This window comes from Cricetulus griseus, chromosome 6, assembly GCF_003668045.3.
Source record: "Cricetulus griseus strain 17A/GY chromosome 6, alternate assembly CriGri-PICRH-1.0, whole genome shotgun sequence".
Taxonomy (NCBI): Eukaryota; Metazoa; Chordata; class Mammalia; order Rodentia; family Cricetidae; genus Cricetulus; species Cricetulus griseus.
The window spans coordinates 5,238,725-5,256,833 of NC_048599.1; the positions used below are offsets into that span (position 1 = coordinate 5,238,725).

The window sequence follows — 18,109 nt, forward strand, 5'->3', positions numbered from 1 at the left end:
AGGAATGGGCACCAGGGCCTCTAGAAGGGGGTTGTCTGGGCAGCTCCAGGCACCATGTGGGGATCTGCCCCTCCAGTAGAGAAGCAGCTGTCTGCCTCCCAATGGCTGAGTCTGCACACCCTTGGTACACATGCTTCACACAGCCCCTCATGTACACCGACGAGTTCCTGTCCCTCAGCTGCCACCACTGTCTCACATGTCAAATCCAGTTTCAGCTGAAACTTTATGAGAACATGACGGAATAAATGTTGGTCAGTGCTAGTTCATTGCAAATTGTGGCACAAATTATGTACTTTTTCCATGACAGGCTATAAAAGAGCTTCCCATTAACTTAATTTATTTCATTTAAATACCAGAGACACTGATGATAAAACCCTGCATGAACCGTCCCTCCTTTCAGAACGCATCTGCTGACAGAACATTAAAGAAGCCGGTTACCAGGAGACAACCTAGGCTCAGTCACCCCCTCACCCACACCCAGCTCCTGACACGGAGCCTGCTGCATTAGACACGAAAGTGGGGCCCTTGTGAAGAACCTTCAGGGTCACGAGGCACCAATCGATCAGGCCAGACTTCCTTCAAAAGAAGGAAACAGGCAGCTGAAAACACACACTGGCTTGGAAAATGACAACCCAACTAAATACAGTATGAAAGCTGCTTCCAGGGCACTGGACAACCACAGACCATTTTCATCTGCACCACAGTGGGGGGGGGGGGCAGATGTGGAGTCTAGACAGCAACACTGCCCAGAGTCAGTTCTCAACTAGAAATGTCTCCACGGTCAACAAGACACAGCCAGCTCTGGCACTCACTCACTCACTCACTCACTCACTCACTCACTCACTCACTCACCCACTCACTCTCTTCCTCCCAGCCAACTTTCTCCCTGTTTCTTTCCCACTAGATTAGCCTGTGCACTAGTCCCTTCTAGACCCAGGAAGGCTCGCCGCACCCCCGCCCCCAGCACTCGGATCACAGCTATCTATAACAGCTGCTGCTGCCCAAGTAGAAGATAGTCAGCTCACCAGTTCCTCCCTCCTCGGCCAGTAGACCTGGTTTTGGATCGGCAAGCATGCATCGAGCTCCGTGTCCTGCACCTTGGGACACTCTCCACCACTCCCAAAACCTACCCTCATTTCTGTGGTGCCCCTCACCACACTCATATCCTAGATGTCCTTTGAAGGAAGGTCAGCCAACTTTGGGATGTACCAGAATTGCAAAGGAGCCAATGAAATAGAATCTGCTGGCGGGGGTCCCACTGAGAACCTGCTCCTGGAGAACTGGGCTGTACTCTTCTCTGAAAGCCACAGGCATGGCTGGAAAGTGCCCCGCCTGTCCCTGCCAAGGGAAGCTCACTCACCAAAGCTTCTTTCTACAACCCCCATGTGCACTGTCTTGCCGATTTGCCTCTCCTAGTCAAAGTGAGTCAAGGGCTGGGTGTCTGTGGAACTTACATGTTCATGAGCACCCACTGGCTGGTGGTGTGAACCCTCTTCCCCTCCTAACTTCAAGCACCCTACACCACACTCCCTTTAGAGGGAGCTCAGTGGTGGTGGCACACGCCTTTCATCCCAGTAACTGGGCGGCAGGGCAACTGAGTTCAAGACCAACTAACTGGTCCACAGAGCAAGTTCCAGGACAGCCAGGGATATACAAAGAAGCTCTGTCTTGAAAAACCCAAAATAACAACAACAGTAGTAATTAATAATAATAAATAGAAATGTTCAAAGGAAGAGATTTTCCTGCCCTCACCCAACAGGCTCTCCTCTTTGCTCTCTCTTCCTCCCATCTCTTCTTGCTGCCTGCTCCCTCCTTGCACAGTCCGCTTGTCAGAAGACCACGGTCCACCTACCACACTGCATTTCTGAAATGATGGCACCACTGCTCTGCTTTAAACCAAAGCAAACATGAGATTCTTATCAGCTGAAGGTGGCAGGCGAAGCTGTAATGGTGGGACTCCAGCCTGAGATACAGGAGCAGACACTGCCGCTGGCCTCAGCCCTCACCATGAGTAAATTCATCATCTCCTTCAGGGCTCTCAGAATGCTGACCTGTGACTACTTTCCTGGGCCTCTACTGCCCAAGTCTAGCAGGTGAATAATTAATTTCTCCTGGTTATTAGAGGACTGTCGATCTAACTGCATCCCCTGTGGGCTTCTCGGCTCAGGTAGCAAGCACCTGGCAGCCTGCTCCACTTGTCTGTGCAGAGGCCACAGTGCACACTTTACCCTTTCTGCAGGACCAGCAGAAAGGAGGTATGCTACAGGCTGCTTGGGCCACTCAGTCCTCATTTCTCAGCTTCCTTCATGTGCTGTAACGAACAGGAGGATACAGCCTAGCCTCTCTTTGGGCCTCCCAGTGTAACTGTACACCCCACCACCCCCATCGTCTCTTCAGTAAGACCTGTGCATCAAACCTCTGAGGGCTGACCATCTGAAACACCCAGGGGACTTCCCATACCCAGCATCTTCTTTCTGGCCTGTTCTCTGAGCACTCACGACCAGTCTACCAGGTACTCTTGCTACCTCCTTTCCCAAGGCTGCCTCTCAAGCCTTCGCCCTGCCTTCTGCAATGAGCTAGAGACCAGAGTGGCTTGGTGAGATTAGAAAGAGCAGGATGGGACTCCTAGGGGAGCCAAGGGCATCACCTGAAAGGACCAGACTGGGGAGGCATTTACCACTGCACTCCTGAATCACCCTGCAATGCAAAAGGGTGCCCTCCAGCTGAGCATCCCCTGCCCAGGGCCCTGGGTCCTGCCCTTCGGTGACATCCGTAAAGGATGGGGATAGTCTCCCTAAGAACCCTGCAGCCTGCAGCAACCTTCGAAAGTTTTAAGCCCAATTAAGCTGAATTTTATTGGTAAAATATTTTAGGCCATAACCTAATCTGGTGAAAAGATTAGGGATTTATCTTAAGCAGCAGTGTAGGCTGTTCTTATCTCAGAGTAGTGAAGACTTCTCGTTAAAAGTCACACTTATCAGAGCCTTCTCAAGCAACGGCTGGGCCCAAGGAAGGTAAAGCCCCATGGCAGCCTCTCCTGTGCACACTGGGAGATGCACAGCAGGCTTCTTTGTCAGCAGGCTAGGAGCACCTTGACCCTGAGATTCAGCACCTGCATGCTGCAGCCCACAGCAGGCCAGTTCAATGCCAGTAAACAGTAGCATCCCCCCAAGCCAGCACCATCTTAAACAGATTAATAATCAGTTCCAATGCTACCCAATGATATGAACAGACCAATGTCACCATCCCAGGAGATGCTGACATCCATTCTGTTACTGGAAGAACTTTACAGTTTCAATGGAATTAAAAAGGAGTCTTGAAGGGGCTGTCAGAAACCTACGCTGCCCCTCTATGCTCTGGATTTCAGTTTAAAATACGGACTCAAGATACTGGGAGACCTATGTTTGGCTTTAATCCATCTTCAATCCCAGGGCACACTGAGTAAAGAGAATCTGTACCTAAAGACTGGCGTCTGTAATGACTCTATCCACACCCCCCATGGACGCTCTGCACGTGTAATGCACTTGGCACAGGGGCAGGCAATGGGGGTAACCAAACTACAAATGAAAGCGCTCACCACTTTGTGGGATTAGAATCCACAGAGGTTATACAAACACTAAACTTAATGTCTGATTACAGGGAGCCTCAGTATTTCTGATGGGCCCATAACTCTACCACCTCACCTGCTGCGCATGCCGGCAAACACTGTTTGGAATATTAATGGAAAAGTCCCTTGTTACTAAACTGTAACATTAAAAACAAGATCAAGATCTGCCACTGCTAACAGCCTTCCACAAAGACATCTTCAGAAATTACACACATCAAAAATATTTCTCTACTATACAGTTTGAAAGATAATTCTATAAAGCTAGAATGGGCCACTCCCACCTGCTTCTCACCAGTGATGAAGGCAAAGGTCCAACCCTCCCTGTGCCTGAAATCTCTGGGAACAACTCAACCACCACCACCACCACCACCACCACCACCCCCGACCCAGAATGCTCATCTCCACATGCCTGGGCTGCCAAGGTGCAAGCCCAGCTCACAAGGTCAGTGTTCATCAAGGACACATGTCTCATCTGTGGCACTCTGGGAGTGACCACGAGCTGTGCTGCGGACTACAGCACGCAGACTACCAAGGTCTACAGCTGTGAAGACAAAGGAAGGCCCAGAGCAGCTCTCCAGGAATGTCCACAGGTCACACTCGGTTGGCATAGAACCTTGGGCTATGCCTCTGCCCAACTGTGACTGGGCTGCCTAGATTAAGGAAAGGAGCCTCACGCACATGGATTCACTGTGTTCTGAAGGAAGCAATGCGGCCCGTCAGAGCCTGAGCTTCTGAAGCATGATGTAAGGTCCCTTGAACTTCAGGTTCATTGGGAAGGCAATCAAGGGTGTGGCTGAGGACCACTGCGGATGCCTGTCACAGCCAAGATGCAGGACACAAAGCCTTTTAAGCCTCAGCCTATCATCACCACTCTCACCCCCTCCAACCCTCTATCTCTCTGCTCCTCTCCTCCCCCTCTCCTCCCCCCTCTTTACGAGATGATTTATAGTTTCCTCTAATAGCTAGAGCCTCCAAGGGTCTTAAGAAAGGGAGGGAGAGTACAGTAGCCCTGTCCTTTCCAGGTGTCCTGTGACATTCTGGGTGCTAGGCAGGACCATGGTGATAGGCTTAAGTTCATTTGACTGTCACCATCTTGTCAATTGTGGGTGAAAATTCACTCATAAACGTGTGTTTTATAGGAATTCAGGAGGGCCACACATTTGCTTTTTTTAAGGCAATGCAAACAGTATACAATTCAGTCTCCATTCAAGCCTGGCTGTTTTTGCATTTACAGGGACAACACTAGAGTGTACAGAGGTGACCAGGCTGGCAAATGTCAGTCACAGGCACAATGACAGATCATGTGAAGCAACAAGTATGTGTGTGAGCACACTGGGGACAGCAGTCTGCCCGTGAACCTGCCTTCTCTAGGGGCTCTGACGCACCATGCTATCACCCCAGTGGCTGCACTCCTCGAGACCCAGGCCTGGACAAGAACAGTGCTTCTCCACCCAAGATATGCATGACTAAAGTGCGGCATTTGCACACCCAGAACCTAAGGCTGCACAGACTACATGGCTTTCCTGGCCCTCAGGCCACCACCAAGGACAGACAGGAGCATTTCCACAGAAACTTTCCATGTGCCACCCTCTCTCACGGGAAAGCTGCAAACGTCTCCTTAGTCAAGCAGCCCTCCTGCTCTCCCACCCCCTAATCTCAGATTCATGCTCAGGCAGCCACCCCCTACCTGGTGAGGCAGCAGCATAGTGCTATAGAAAGACCATCTGCCTCTAACCCAAGCGCTGCCTGACAGTCACGTGACAGGGAAGGATCGAATCCATGCCAGTTCCTTACTTTCTGATCTGCAGAGGAAGGCATAGCAACAAAAGCAGCCCTCACTGAGGAGCCTGAGGACTCTCACAACCTTCCAGAGACTAGGAAGGCCTTGCTCCTGGTGAAAGACACATCCGTATGCATGTGCACGCACACAATTACCTGTAACATCAGCAGGCACACCTACACTACCTATCTGCTGAGATTATTTCACTCAGAAAACCAGGCTGCTATTTTCCTATGAAAATTGGTGATTTCCATCTGCTGATAAACTCAAAATTTTCTAGGCTGTGTTATGGGTAAGGAAGCTGGGGGATGGGGCTAAAGAAAGGAACAGGGTTTCGACAAGCTCAGCCACACAAGGCCCTCTGGCAGCACACAAAACAGGGACAGGACAGAAGGATCCAGCTGCGCTAATCCCAGCCAAAGTTTAAGACACATGGAGGAAGCAGCAATCACACCCTGACCGTTCCTACTCTTAGGACACCAGTCACAGAGCGCTGGCTCTTCCACACACCCGCTTCATGACTCAAAAACAGACAGGGACCGGACATGACACCGCACTCTGCACAGTGCAAATGGTGGCAGCGTGTGAGCTCTGGCAGGGGGAACCCTTCGACCAGCGCTGGCTGCCAGCTAACTGCTCCTGACCCAAGATCTGACTCAGGAGTCCAGACCAGGCCTTGCACACTCAGAGAGGAGCATGCGGGGGAGCTGGGGGTGGGTGCTCTATGATGAGAGGCACCTACGGAGGCGAGGAATCAGAGTCCAAGATAATGAAACACCTTGTATCTTTCCAAAGAGGTGAGTCATTTTCTCTTAGGTGTCAGGTGAACAGCCAGATGCAGCACAATCAAAGTCCGTCATGGAAAAACCCAGACAGGCGCTCACTTCAAATGAGAAGTGGGGGACACTGAGTCATGGTGTCTAAAGGACACATCCTCCCCCACAGCCCCTCTGAGCATCACCAGTTCTAATGAGCTGCAAACCCACCGCTTCTCTAAACACATTTAAACTCTAACACATCACTCACGCCTCGATTCTGAAAACCAGCTCTCAATCTGGGCACCTCATCAGCCTCTTTCCAGAGGTTGGGCTTTGGAAAACATGTACCCTGATTGGGGGTCAGGGGTTGGGGGGGCATTAGAACACACAGGGCCCCACAACCGTGACTACATTCCCACCTCCTCAGCTTCAGTGAATAGAGGGCACCTCCAATCACTAGACATGAGCACTATCGGAAATCCTTTAGCATAAAGAAAATAACTCTATCTTGTATTCTCCCACAAAGTAAAATGAAGCTTGTTTAGTCCCTTTCTACTCCAAAAGAATGGAGGTGCCTACTCTCAAGTCAGGCTTAAAGCCACCGCTTTAACTTTGCTCCCCTACTAAGGCATAGGCAGTGCAAGCACGAAAACAAAGAGACATGGATTATAGAGAGTCGAGGGTGGTACCAACCAAGCTTTTACCCACGGTGGGATGGGAGAGGTGGGGAGGAGTCTGCACTGTCCTGAACATACCTGCTCTGACAAAGCTCTAGGCAGGGGTCCTCTGGAACCCACCCATGACCTCCAGAGTCAGCACTTACCCGACACGTTGAGAGAGGCCCCGGCATCAATGACCCCACTGTTAGGCCGCACGCAGTACCTGCGCGGTGCTGTGGTCTTCACTTTAAAACACACATTTCGGTCTGTTGGGTTGCCAAGCTTTAGGTTGGTGGTAACGACATCAGTGAAGGGACCTATATGGAGAGACAGACAGCTGGTTGGGGTCCTGTGAGGAAAGTGTAGGAGACAGACTAGTTTGGTGACAGAGATAACAGATATGGTGCGGAAGGAGCTGTGAAGAGAGCATAGCTAAGACAGCAGACCTGTATGAACGACAGGATCTAGAACCAGACAGTCCAAATACAACAACAGTTACCTGTGCTCAATATTCGCTTCTGCAAAACCCCTATGGAATCTGGCAGAAACTATACAGAGGACCAGGCATGGGTCCCCAGCGACTATTAAGAGCAGAGTGTACCAGGTGGCAAGTGGCAGGTGGCCTCTGGCAAGCAGGACTCTGTAGAGAGGAAAACCCCTAACAATTCGACGGCAAGGACAGCTGGCCTCACTCAGAGGCCTGCTAGCAACTCTAAGCATCAGGCTTCAGGGAAGCCTGGAACGACGTTCTGTGGCTCTGGGTTACTGTTTATTACTATTACTGTTCATTTCCTACTTTATTAGATTTTTTAATTAAAAAAGTAAAACACGCTTCTTAAAACAAACCAAACAATGAAAGATGTATAAAGAGAAGTTAATAAGCTTCATCTGTGCCTGAGGTAACTAACCAACCATGTGGGAGCTCGTGCAGCCGTCTAGACTTAGGAGCGATGTACACAGGACATGCCTGCACTATTGCTTCTCACTGGCTCATCAGTGGACACCTCACCACCAGGCTTTATGAGGGGGTCAAGGGGGTCAGGTCGAGAGAGAGGCGGCAGGACCTCCTGTCATGGCACATGCGCCTGTGTGTTCACGTCTGTGTGTTGCTATGGAGCAAACCCAGACCTGCGCATGTACCCAGTCTCTGAGCTACACCCCAGTCCCAGATCCAGTCTGCCCAGTTTCCCGTGAGTGCCACATCTTTGTTTCCTATAGGCAGGCTTTTCAGTTCCACCCTCACATTTATAAGGAAGCAGGGGAGGGGAATGTGTTTCCGTGGTTACAAAGAATATCCACTGGCTCACCTGTCACATGTCAGAGGCCCCAACAGACTCTCAGAGATGTGCTCTGAAATGCACCCTCAGCGGCTGAGGGCAGGGTTATGCTTTGTCCATCTCCATTCCCCACACTCTGCCTTGATACAGTAAAGGTCTTGAGACACATACACCAAGAAGAAAACTACTCACAGATTATCTCCAGAAAAGCAAGTGCCTTAGGCTGGCTTCCTCTGAGGTACTCAGGGTATGAAAGATCAACTGAATACAAGCTTAGCTTAAACACAAATGGTGGACTAAGGCGGAGAGGCTAGAGTCCAAAATCAAGCATAGTGCAGCACCAGTCTGTCCAACTGGGGTAGATATGCACATCAGGGGACACGCTGAGCATAAGACAATTTTCACATTTGCTAATGCACAATCTTGTCTGTAAGGAGCCCCAGACAATTGGTACCTGCTGAACCTCACTGTGCAAAACACATTGTCGCTGACATGGCTACTGGGCTCTGCTGCTTTCTTCACACATGGTCACCAGTCACTCATCCAACTTCAGCCTCCCGCAAACACACAGTAACTGTGGGCTGGAAGCCTAGAGCCACCTCCATATAGGAGCCCTCAGCTGTAGTGCCTGCTGGTCCATCAGCCCCTACCCCACTGGCCCTGTGGCTCCATTTCCCTGCTCTCCACAGCTCGGGGGACTGCGGGATGCATGTTTTCAATGCCTCACCCACTGAGGAGCGCTTGTCCTAAAAGCTCTTCTCATTTATGGGGAGCACCTCAGAGATCAAAAGGCCTGAAGACAATGTCTCCATCTGCCTACCTTGCCTTTCAGGAAGCCCTCCTCTAGCTCTAGCAACCAGGCTGAAAGCCAACAGGGGGACTTCCTGAAGGACTTGGAAGTGATTCCACAGAAAACCACCCAGCTCCCCGACTGGGAACATATGGGAAGCAGCTAACCTGTGCCCAGAGGGTTTTCAGCCACAGGGAGCAAGAGCTGGGTACTGACAAGGCACCACCCTTGCAACAAGTTCTTGGCCTCCAGGGAGAAATGAGACACTTTGTGCTGAGAACATCCAGGGACTTATGGGAATTCTACCCTGTCCCACCTCCACCGCATGCTGGCTGACTCATGGGAAGATGGGAAGGTTGATCCCCCTTTACTTAAGGTGGGGATCACTGCAAGTGAGCACCGTCTATAAAAAGGAGAGCTAAAAACAGCTTTGGTTTTCTAGGGCCAAAGAAAGTGGTAAGACCTACAAGCCTGCATGGTACAACTGGCCAGGCGGGTATTTCATAAACACACCCAACACCACTCTGCAAGCGCAGGTGTTCAGGCAGCCAGGGGTCCTGGAGGACAAAGTCTCTCTCTCACACACACACACACACACACACACGCACGCACGCACGCACGCACGCACGCACACGCACACGCACACCCTAAAGGGCTTGTTTCCAACAGCAAGTTTGGGAGGATAGAGGCAGGAGGACCAGAAGCTGAAGGTCATCTTTTGGTACATCTGGGATTCAAAGATGACCCTGTAGAGAATCATCTGAACATAACCCAGGAACTTACCAAGGAGCAGGCTGCAAAGCTTTCTGAGGAGATCTGCCTCTACAGTGTGGAAACATGGGCATACCAGATACACAACAGACATAGAGATACCTCACAGGCGAGCAGAACACTGAAGATGCCCACCCCAGCCCCTAGTGACTTCCCCTTCTGTTCCCATAAAGCTGGGCCGGGAACCCAGGTGGAGACTTCACCAGCTTCTTGTAGGACTCCAGACACATGAGCCAGATTCCATTGAGCACAAACGTGGCAAGTTCTCCGGGCCCGCCCCTTATGTGGCAATCTAAATGCTGTTTCAATTTACATGAATCACATAAAAGATGATCTAAATTATTAAAAGATGAGCGATATTGGTAACAGAGAGTGGGATGAAATAAGTAGCGTTTCCCCCCCGAGCGCCCGCCTTGGGTCTGGGCACTCATTTGTAAAACTCTAGAGGGAGCCATGCTGGAAATAGATGCAGCACAGACATCATTGGCAGGGCAGCAAAGTCTCATGGGTAAAAATCAAGGCATTTTGTAAAAACAGGCCAATCCTCCTCGCCCCACTCTGGGCAATTTACTCCACGAATTTTATTGAAAATAAATTCGATTTGAGTAATTACAGGAGATAAACCATGTTAGTGTTCTCCTTCCCCCGTACTAATGAATTAGAGCGCACAAAAACCGCAATAAAAATGATGGGAAGGCTTATGAGCCTCACTCAGATCTTTCCCAGTCACTTCCATTTCATAAAACTGCCATTCCCATTAAAGCATTATGTAAAAAATGGGATTTTACTCCGCAAACACGCATATTTATCACCAATGAATTTAAACATTGCTTATAAAATACAAAGTCAATTTTACAAATGAAATCTTCAAAAGTTAAGCTTTTTTCTTTTAAGAGATGAAAAAAAAATGATTTGTGTCTCTAGAGCTGGAACACATCGCTTCCTTTAATTACTTTCTTCCGTGCCATCTATCCCTTGGTCCAGATGTCTGTGTGAAATTAGAAACTACACATCTCCAGCATGAATGAGCACGGTGAAGCAACCTCAACCTGAAGTAAATTCCCAGAATGCTTTGACATTTTTTTTCTTCTCTGTAACAGGCTGAATGGGTTCTTCCTTCCCCGTTACAGCTGTGTGCACCTGCGGGCATTTATTAAGGTTGATAAAGATGCTCATGAAACAGCATTAACTAACAGAATATGAACTCCTCCACTTGTTCTTGAAGGGATTAGATCCAGCAAAGCAGGGCATAAACCACCCCGCACCCTCCCCAGGCCTTGTGGCTTGATTCTCCGTCTTTTTAAATTACTTAAGAAAGTAAGGTCTGGATTCCTTGTTTGAGAAAGCAAAGAACACAGACCCAGAAGAAATGTTCATAGTCACAAAAGTAGATGGGGAGAATGGTTGTTCTGTTGCAGGTCACAGGACACAAGTTCAGACTTCAAACACTATCTTCAAGTTCCAGGTGCTGAGATCTCTCCAGAGACAGCCAGATTCAAGCCAGGCCCTCCGCAATCACAGAGGCCCAGGCAGGAGGGCTGTGAGTTCAAGGTCAGCCTGAACTACACAATGCACAACAAGAAATTCCAGTCTACGGTGTAAGATCCTGTCTCAAACAAAACAAGACAAGAGAGCTGGGTAATTTTATGAATCAGGAAATGCTCGGGTAATATCTAAGTGCTCCCTGAACCTTTGCAAGGTCTGACCACTTTGTGGTGGCACAGAGAGCATCATTAACACAGAACTCCTCCTGTCAGGAAACCCAAACTCCAACTCAGCAAGACAGCAGCTAAAGGGTCCATATCTGGCAGCTGTAAGGGCCATGGTGAAAGCAGAAGGAGCTCAGGGCTCAGCCTGGGATGTTCTCATTTGCAGACTTAAGTGTGTCTTAGGGTTCTGTCTGGTAAGTGGCAAGACTGCATGCTGAAATGGTAAAGATGCATTTTATTTTTAACACAGCAATTCAGTTCTACTAGAAAATAAAGATTAGCAATGCCTAATATAGTGGGCATGGTGGCACACACCTTTAATCCCAGCACTTGGGAGGCAGAGGCAGGCGGATCTCTGTGAATTCAAGGCCAGCCTGGTCTACACAGTAAGTTCCAGGCCAGCCAAGTCTACAGGTGGGACACTGTTTTGCAATTAATAAGTAAACAGATCCTAAATGAGACTCTTGGAAGGTAGCATGGAAGGAAATCTAAATGACTTGGACTTGGGTGATTTTTTAGGAAAAACAAGCATGGTGGAATCCATGGAAGAAAGAAGTGAACGGGTTGGACTTCATTCAAATTCCCAACCTGTGGTCTGGGCTGGGACTCTCAGGAGCACTGCTGCCTAACACTCAAGAAGCCCTGGTCCCGTTTCCAGCACTGAAAAGTCAAATAAAAACATCTGCTCTGCAAAAGACATTCCAACAGGCTGGAAGGACAAGCCAGCTATGGAGCAGGAGGGCTACCTGCAGACGGTGGGCCTGATAAAGGATCATCTGCAGAACATATGGAAAACTCTTGAACACACCACCTGGTTTGAAAATAAACAAAAGAGATGTAGAATTCCCACCAAAGACAGGCAGAGGGCAGGGGGCACATGGGAAGATGCTCCTAGAAGAACACAGGCTGAAAACAATGAGGTGTTGTCACTTGAAAACAATGAGATGTCCTCACTTGCTTCCCAGCACAGCTGAAGCCAATGCAGCCACTGTGAAAAGCAGCCAGGTTTTCCTTTTTTCTTTTCTTTTTTGGGGTGCTATTCAAAATTAAATTGAGGGCCTCACACATGTTACACCCGGTCCAGTAGGTGTTTCTTATAAAACCAACCCTAGTCTCCTTATCTAAGTCAGCCATCACTCCCCTTGGCACTCCTTGAAGTGGAGACTCAACGGTCTCACCAGAGGCAAAACCAAGTCCTTCAGAAAGTAGAGACAGACAGGGGGATAATATTCACCAAGAAATAAGTAATTAAGGCATGAAAAGCCATGGCAAGACCCTAAATTCATATTCTAAGTGACAGTCACCATGTGGCATTCTGGAAAGGGCAAAACTATGGAGATGGTAACATGGTCCTGGGCTGACAGAGTGAGTGGGTTCGCAGCAGTGAGAGCCCATGAGCCACCAGCAGAGCCCAGGGCAGACAATGGACTTCAGTAGGTACAGGGCCCCGGGCTGTAAGAAGTGCAGCCAGCACTGATGTGGGAGCTGTTCTGTTGGGGGCTCCCCTTTCTACACCATCTTCCATGAAGCACAACTGTCTACACAAGAGCTTTATTATAAAACAGACGGGTGCGGCTTGCTACACCTGCGTGTGCATACCAACCAGCACAGGGGAGTCACTGACACTCTCACTTTGCACAGAAACCTCTTCCTCTTCTAGGGCTCGTGAAATCCTAGTTTATGGCTACCGTCCTTCCTGTGTAATTTATCTTCCGGTACAGCCACAGCCTTTGGCATCCACACTGCGTGTGCTGCCATACAAGTCACACACCGAGCTGACGCGTCATCTACCAGGTCTTGGCCTTCCGGACTGAAGCTGATGTTATTAGCTTGGCTGCAGCAGCTCTTGAGTCTGCATGAAAAGGCGAATCAGTTTACTGTCTTGTGAACACTGCTACTCCCCTCTCAGTGACCCTCCAAACAATAAGCAGCCACGTTCACTTCAACCCTACAGAGAGCCTTCAGGCAGGAGTGAAGACTTCTGATGGATGTCGCTGAGACAATAAAACAGTCCTTGAGGTCTCAATACAATAGACTCTGTCCATGGGAAATATATTAAAATCGGGAGACACAGACCTTCTGAAGTCAAATTTGCTGCTTCTACTTATTCTGCCAGTTTGTTTTCGCCAAGTACCCAGGCCCTGAGGCATGCCTTCCCTTCCTGATGGCAATGCTGCTCTTGGTCCTCTATAATGGAAACCACAAGTCATGTGATCTCATTCCCTGCTCACAGCAAGTGGTCAGCACCTAGCATGGCTCCTGGAGCAGGGTAGCCACTCCAGTGGCAAGGCTTGAAGAGGAGGGCCAAGCAAAGGACTGAAGGCTGGGGGGCTTTCCCAGGAGTCCCCTGGAGTGTGGCTTGTCCTTCAACCTCACCATCTTCCCCAGAGGACCTACTGTGCCACATTCCAGGCCCACAACAGGCACCACCAAGAGCAAAAGGGCTGGATGAATGCAGGACAGGCCAGTGTGAGCTTTCCCATGCTGCTGAGAGTACACCAGCAGGATCAAGTCTGAAGCCCTTTTAAGTGTGTGCTGTTTTCACCAACAGGGTCTCTGTCAATAATGCTCTGGTAAGATTTGTTCAGTTTTTAAAACTTTCCTTCCTTCTAAAAAAACAAAGAGCGAGCAGGCACAGTGATACAATGCCTATCATTATAGCTCAAGGGAGGCTGAGGCAGAAGGATCAAGGTTAAGGTCAGCCTGGCCTACACAGTAAGACCCTGTTCGTAGGAGGAAGATCAAGAGGTCATACATGTTCAGAGAGGACCAGCTCTTCAACCACCATGAAACCTCCATTAAGGGCACAAGAAGTCATTGTTTTTCCTAAATCCAGCTTCCTGATTGGATGTTAGCTCACACATTAACTCAATGCTTTGGAGACAAAAACCAAAGCACTGTAACCAGCATGTTCTTAACAGCACAGACTGAAACCGAATCCTATGGCTCTTATTTTGAAATGATCACATAAAGAACCCTACATATAGACAAAATTGTTCCAAAGAAATTTTAGACCCAAAGTATTCTAAACTAATAAAGCATCCTCCCCAGCACCCTCAGGAGGCAGGTGGCTGCAGAAAAACGTCACACCCATTATTACAGCCGAGGAATCAACACCCAGAGCTGTCACTGACAGCGACATCAAAGAGACCTAGGGCCAGCTTGGCAGAAGTAGATGACAACCCCCTACTGGAGGCTGGCTGATTCCAAGCTTCTGAGCCCCTTAAACTGCCTGTCACACGGTCCTCCACAGGTGGGAAAACTGGAGGACACTAGCACTCTCTTAGCTTAAGAGTCCAATAACCGAAGTTGCCAGAAAAGGCCTGAGATCAGTCTCAGGAAGCCACTTAGGAAACATGGGATGTTATGCAGGAGGGGCAGCCTGGGAAACAAAGCAGCTTTAGAATTCTAAGAGAATTCTCCTTTTGTAACCCTATGCACTACATTTCTCTGAAGGACTGTGACACAGCAATGTGAAAGAATGAACCAGATCTGTGTTTCACTGCTGTGTCTGAAAAAGCATGTTGATGGTCATATGGATCACAACTATGACACAGGAAACAGACCATACCAAACTCTGTGAGTAAGGAAAACCCAGACACGGTGGCATACACCTTTGATCCCAACACTTGGGAGGCAGAAGCAGGTGATCTCTGCAAGTCTTCGGCCAGCCTGGGATACACAGCAAAACCCAGTCTCAAAGAAAAGACTATGGCACACCTCTACGTGCAGGCTCCTGCCCAGAACAACCTGTGGGCACAAAACTACGGTCCTACCCCTCGGCTGTTACTGTGACATAATTTATAAAAATCAGAGCTACTGCTCAGAACACATTCAGCACAGCAATGGTCTGAGCAACTCTAGGAGGACCTCACGTTCAACTCCGACAGAAGTTACCAGATTAGGAGACCCCCTTCACTTACCTAACAGGAGGCACTGCTCAGATGGTGTGGTAGGTCACCCCAGTAATCACAGCACTTGGGAGGCTGAGGCAGGAGAATTGCTATGAGTTCCAAGCCAGTAGTGACTACAACTCTCTCTCTCTCTCTCTCTCTCTCTCTCTCTCTCTCTCTCTCTCTCTCTCTCTCTCACACACACACACACACACACACACACACACACACACACACACACACACACACGCACAGACAGAACCTCTCTGTGATATTCTGGGTTTTTAAACAAGTAGAATAATGGCTGCCCATATGCAGCACAACCCTTTACACTTCCTTATGACACCCAACAGGGCAGACCTAATGCAAGCAGAATTTTCACATAAAGACAGCCTGTGTACACAGAGGAGCTAGCTGAGGGCCAGGGGCTCCAACTTCTCTGGGTTGCAGCTACTGCAATGCAAATAATGGTTCGTGGCAGTTTCAATCTTGCAGGCTACAGACTCCCCTAAGCTGCCCCCTCTTTAGTACAGATGGCAGAGCCTATGAAGGACACTGCTGGCCTTCTGTGTCTCTGTTCAATGGGACTTCTCATTTCACCGCTGTGAGAAAGGGCAGCGCGTAGTTGGCTGGCTAGGGTAGATTCTGGTCTGCTTTCCCTGTCACTGAAGACCCAAAGTAGCCATCCCAGTGAGAGGAGACCTAGGTAGGAAGGCCTCCTCTGCTTTGGGAGACATGTTCATTCTTCAAGACTCTGCTCAAATACCTTCTGTTTTAGAAGGGCTAGGGAATCCCTCCAGCAGGGGAGGTTACTCCTCTCTACAGCACCCTAACAATGCACTGTGACTTCCACATGTGTTTCTGCAGCCTGGCCCTGACTTCCAGGCTTCCAGGCCCACTATCCATTTCCCATCTCTGCTGGTGAATTCCCTCACATTTGCTCTTGCCACAGTGACCCAGCCTGTCTGAGACCCACTCTCCCCATGCTGCCCCTCTCCAAGCCAGTTCTTAAGTTTCAGTTTGGTTGTCAGCAGATTCTGGAGTTCTACCCTCAAGACAGTCAGAATCTGAGCATCTCACCTTTCTCTCGTGGCTGCTACACTTGTCCACTGCACCTATCTTTCTTGTCCTGAAGCCTAGATCACCATAGGAGCCATAGGGCTCCCACAGGGACTCCAAATCATCAGACACACCATCCAGGCCATTTTAAAATCAAATCCTCCAAGCCCTCCTTGTCCCCACCACAGCACAAGCCCACCTCTCAGATACCCTCCCTGTTTGTGCCCTTACGAGCTCATCTTTCCTTTCTATCACTCAAGGCACAAGACTGCTGTCCTCACCCTCAGGGGCTCACTGCCTCTTGCCTTGTACTTGCCATTCCCAGGGTCTACTAATGCTCTTCCCCCAAAACAGCTCACATTTACACATCAGCTGTACACAGTCGACCTCTCAGATCAAGTGTCACCAACCTCAGTGAAGCAGCTCCCTCAACGCCCTATCTAAAAATGGAGCCCCAGGGTCAGAATGCAGTTCAATGAAAGCATACATGCCAAACATGGGTATGGTTCCAAATTCCATCCCCCAGAGCCACAAAATCTTTTAAATATTTTAAAGTGTAAAAATAAAACACAAAAACATTTTTAAATTTTTAAAATAAAAACATGAATAAAAATAAGCAAAATATATAAATGAAAAAGAGCTATTCCCAAACCTTTAACTCATAACTGTCTCCGCTCACATTAACCACCTCGTTGGAAGATGAGCTCTAAGGATCCCTGGTTTTCCTCCTTAACAGCAGTGATGCACTGCTGGCAATAGGAACAATCAGCAATGGTCTAGCCCAGAGACTGGACTCTCAAGCTAGAGAGAGATGGGCACTACTGCCTCCCACCCTGAAGACTGTAGACTGTAAGCACACTTGGAAGATTAGTCCAGGGCTCACCTACCTGGAACAAAGAGCAGTGTCTGCAACTGAGACCAACATGCTGTGTCTCTAAAGCTCAAGAGTGGTAATGAGCCTGGGTCTATTACAAAGCCTTGAGGTCAACCATAAGCTCTTCTTACGTTACTCTTCCAACACAGCTGGTGAGCAATGGAAGCCTGAGGGAGCCAATGAATGCTTTTAAACCAGAGAAGGCTCAAGGTCACATTTCAATTAACAAGAATTTTCTGTACCAGGCCTGGTGGCACAGGACTGTGGTGCCAAGTAACTCAGGAGGTTGAGGCAGGAGGGGAGATAATTCAAGACCTGTTTGGGCAGCTTAGTGATGCCCTGTCTCAAAATAAAGCTACCCTTTCCCCCACAAACAAAGGGCTGGGGATGCAGCTCCATAATGCAGCATGCATGAGATCCTGAAGCAATCCCCAGAACTAGAGAAATCAAAGCCTGCCAACTGTATACACAACAGTTGAAAGTATGACAGAGCACGTAGAGCAGGGCACAGGGCTACATCAATCCTGAAAGGTGTGTGCAGTTAGCAGGCCAGAGAGTTAATGATTTAAATGGATCACAGGTGTGGGAATAAGGAAGCCAGGACTAGATGATGTTTGCCTCACTGGGCACAGGACATTCCCCAGACACAGGAACGCGTTCAAGGGTGAGAGGGTAAATCACTGAGGAAGGGTGGAATAGGTGGAATCTATGGCTCCCACGACAATCAGACTGGCAGGAGGTCTAGCCAGCCAAAAAAGCCAGTGAGCATCCTGGAGCCACAGGGTAGACAGGGCCTTGTGTGGAAAGAGTTGAAGGTAACACAGGAAAGACAGGACAAGGGGAGCTAAAGCCAGAATCCTGACTAATGGAAATACAGGCATCTGGTAAAATACCCAAAAGAGGCCAGCAAGTCTCCAGGAAAGCTGAGGACA

The 18,109-nt window shown here is 49.1% G+C and overlaps 1 protein-coding gene across 1 annotated transcript in view; it reads right to left on the reverse strand.

The window, feature by feature from the left end:
- Vapb (VAMP associated protein B and C) overlaps positions 1-18,109 on the reverse strand; it is a 36,952-nt gene that overhangs the window by 11,178 nt on the left and 7,665 nt on the right. The window contains exon 2 of the mRNA XM_027419835.2: positions 6,969-7,121. Within this exon, the coding sequence (XP_027275636.1) occupies positions 6,969-7,121 (153 nt within the window). The remainder of the gene's footprint in view (positions 1-6,968; positions 7,122-18,109) is intronic.